At 55.4% G+C, this 3639-nt stretch overlaps 1 protein-coding gene across 1 annotated transcript in view; it reads right to left on the minus strand.

The window, feature by feature from the left end:
- Nucleotides 1-65: 65 nt before the first annotated feature.
- The window catches only part of LOC127752024 (CD109 antigen-like), a 17781-nt gene continuing 14207 nt past the window's right edge, over nt 66-3639 (minus strand). Inside the window, exons 2-4 of the mRNA XM_052276491.1 lie at nt 1395-1486; nt 323-991; nt 66-238 (exon numbers count right to left, since the gene is read on the minus strand). Of these exons, the coding sequence (XP_052132451.1) occupies nt 76-238; nt 323-991; nt 1395-1474 (912 nt within the window). The 5' untranslated portion in view covers nt 1475-1486 and the 3' untranslated portion in view covers nt 66-75. The remainder of the gene's footprint in view (nt 239-322; nt 992-1394; nt 1487-3639) is intronic.

A 3639-nucleotide genomic window follows, 5' to 3' on the forward strand; every position in this document is an offset into this window, starting at 1 on the left:
CTTGAAAAATTTATCAGAAATACTTTAAAAGAAAATTAAAACTCCTAGATGCGCGCGGGGAACAGGAACGGGGACTTACTTGAGCTCCTTCTGGACGTCGAACTCGACGAGCACCTTGCCGTCGATGGGCACCACTTTGCGCACCGGGGCCTCGAACACGGGCTGCAGCACGTCAGAGACGTACGTCGGGTAGGCCGTGACGGTGGCCTCACCGCGCACGGGCTTCCCGTAGGGGTACCTGCGAGAAGATCGTTTGTAAACACCTTCTGCTCGACTTACGCTCGCTTTTGTCACGGTCGTGCTGTGTCGATGCGACGATCACCTTGCCCGGACCGTGGCCGAGATCTTGCCGTCCTTGTAGGTCGTGAACTTGGGGATGTCGGCCGTCACCTCGAAGTTGGGCAGCACGTACTCGGCCACCTGGAAGTTCTGGACGAACGACTGGTCCCGGATGGAGGCGGTGATGTTCCAGTCGCCCAGGACGGGCGACTCGGAGAGCAGCAGCTCCCCGGAGAAGACGCCCCGGGTGAGCGGCACGCGTCGCCACTCCTTGACGCGGTGTCCTTTGCCGTCGGCGATGTAGATGTCGAGCGGCTGCGCCACGCTGGGCTTGAGCAGCGGGTTGAGGGCGAGCACGCGGAACTGCACGAGGTGGCCGGGCTTGTACACGGCCCTGTCGGTCTGCACCCACACCGAGTAGCTCTTGTGCACGTAGTCGAGCGCGGTGCTGTTGTCGAAGTCGACGCCGCCCTGGCCGCGCGCCGAGAGCCGGTACTCGCCCGGCCCCAGGTCCGGGATGTCGAGGCGCGCCGTGCGCGTGGCGAACGGCTCCACCAGGATGGTCTGCACGACGCGCTGGTTGCCACCCGAGTCCTGGCGGCCCGATACCTCGAGCGTGACGCTCGTGGGCTGCGACGCGCCCTGCGTCGTCACCGCCACGTGGAAGCCCGAGTCCGGGCGCAGCGTGCGCGGGGCCACGATGGTGTACGTCCTGCACACGGCACGCGTCAGCAACAATATAATGTTAAAGTAGGGTTGGAAACCCTAGAAAGTTTCCGTAAAATTTCAGGAGATTTCCGAGACTTTGGAAGTTTTTCGTTTGTTCCCGCGGAAATTTTAGGGCAGGGGTCCGTAACTTATCATTTAAGCTAAACGTTTGATCATTATCTCGCGTTATTGACTACTTAAAAGCTTGCATATAATGAAAAATTTCAGATATAAGCAGGAGAACAAGTCATAAGATGCATAACGCCAATAACGCAAGCCGTTTACGAGATACGGATACCTAAAATTTGCTTATTCGATAAGTTACGAACCCCTGTTTTAGGGAATTTTTCGGAAATTTTTTGAAATTTCCAGCCATGGTTTAAAGGTGAGGTGTGCTGTGTACTCACCCTTTGGCCTGCGCCGGGGTGGCTGCGAGCGCCAGGCTCAGCGCCCACACGGCGCCGAGCAGGGCCACGCGCCGGGCCATGTCTGCTATTACCTGCGAGCACACCGGAAGCAGAAAACCTCATTAGTTTCAAAAATAAACCAAAAAAATCACTCTAATACACGTACTGTGTTGTTGTTGTTTTTTTCTTTTTTTTTTCTTTTTGCGTTTTGATGGTGCTGAGTGGTGCTGAGTATAGAGTTCCGCATGCCCATGTAGGGTAACCGGGTACCCACCGGCAAAGCCCCCGGGTATCCCTCGGGTGCCCGCGTCGGGGGCCCTTTTGGTACCCCTTTCGGATGCCCCCTTGGTACGTACTCCTTGGGTGTTCATCAGTCGGGTGTCCCTCGGGTGTCCCTCGGGTGCTCACGCCGCCGCGGCCGGCCGAACACTCTCCTATCGCTCTCCGCGCGGAGGTCGCGGCGTTTCTCTTCCGCCCGCTCTGCATGAACAGCCCAGGCCACCGTGCTGCCGCCGCGGCCGCCGCGGAGCCCCCCCGGCGCGCGGGCGACTCCCACCGCACCTCCCCACGGCTCTCCATTACATCCCTGCGCGCGCACTTTCCATCTTATTCAAGACTCTCTCACCGCACACCACCACTACTTCTTGTTTGGTGATCAGGCCTCGTCGTTTGAGAACCTCGCGGAACAAAACAAACGGGCCGCACGGGGCACGGCCGAAATGTAGCGGCGCGTGAGAGAGACGGCGCCGACCCCTAGACCGCGAGCACTGGGAAGGGCGTAACTCGGCGTAACTACACATCTAAAACTTGAAAAATAAATAAATAAAAATTGACGCAAGTAGTGCTTTTACCTAAATCCCGAGGCTGCTGCACCACCGGGTGTATTGACATCCGCAACTTTTTGTCCAGTCCTTCTCAAATTTTTATCTCTGCTTATTTTTTCATGCTTTTTCAAAAGTCACAAACCAGACTTTTTTTCGCTCAAGGGTGCTGAAAATTTCAGGATAAACGCGAAACATATTGCAGGGCCAGCCCCACTAAAAGAAAATACTCTATTGCAAAGGTCCCTTTTACCAATTTCATGTTGTGGTTTAAAAAAAAAATATTGTCATAATCGAGGACATGAAATTTTTTGGCATGTCCCGTCGGCATGGATTAACTCGCAATGGATGAGAGGCGCGGCGGCCCAGGTCCCAGGTGTGCGCCGGTGCGCTACGCAACCCGGGGCGGGGCGCGCAGCCCGGGTCCAGGTGTTCAACTGAACTGCAAAGTGTGTAACAAGGTGTGCAACACAGTAGGTGTGGTACAGCGTGTGTAACAAAGCGTGTGTAAGACAAGGTCGGACACATTGTAACACTACGTCGGACACCGTGTAACACTACGTCGGACACAGTGTAACATTCCGTCGGACGCTTTGCGGCCAGGGTGCACAATGCACACAACGCCTTGTCCACTATTTGCTTGCCTTTGTTATTCCGTAATAACAAAAGCGTAACGGAATTGATGGACCGACCCTGCCGCCGCCTCCCCGCCCCCGCGTACGCGTCAGACGGGCCCGCCCCGCGCCACCCCGCCCCGCCCCGTGCCGCCTACTCAAAACCAGTGCGACGGAGACACCTGGCTCCTACCAAGTCCGGGTGGAATGTGCGTGTGTTATTGTGTGTGTGTGTGTGCGTGTGCGCGCGCGCGCGTGTATCTGCGCGGCTGTGCTAGAGTCTGTGCGTATATCTCGTTTATAGCCAAAACACTTTACAAAATACGCAGCCGTTTTTCTTTCTTGTTCCATATAATTAGGGTTGTAGGCCCTGGAAAGTTTCCGGAAACAACGGGAAATTTACAGGAGACAGATGGAAAATTTCACGGACTTTTGAAGTTTTCCGTTATTTCCCGGAAATTTTCCGGGAATTTTCCGGACATTTTCCGATTATCTTGTGGGGAAATTTCCAACCCTACATTTAATTTCAAACGCGATGCTTTGAAAATTAATAAAGAGAAAAACAAACCAATCAACGAAAACCAACAAAACAAACATGTCGCTTGTGCCTTTCTTATGGTTTGTGACGACCGAGGTGACGACAGTCCGCGGCGGCGGCGTGTTTCTGGTCCACTCGTTCGCCGCACGACAGGATGCTCTCTGCCTGTGGTTCGGGTCGGTCGCGGCCCTCTTTTTGCCCCGCTCGTTTCTGCAGGGCCCTGCCGCCGCTCTGGCCGGAGGGCACCGCACTTTCACTGCCCCACCCCGCCC

The sequence above is a fragment of the Frankliniella occidentalis genome, unplaced genomic scaffold, assembly GCF_000697945.3.
Source record: "Frankliniella occidentalis isolate FOCC.00 unplaced genomic scaffold, Focc_3.1 Scaffold9, whole genome shotgun sequence".
NCBI classification, from domain to species: Eukaryota; Metazoa; Arthropoda; class Insecta; order Thysanoptera; family Thripidae; genus Frankliniella; species Frankliniella occidentalis.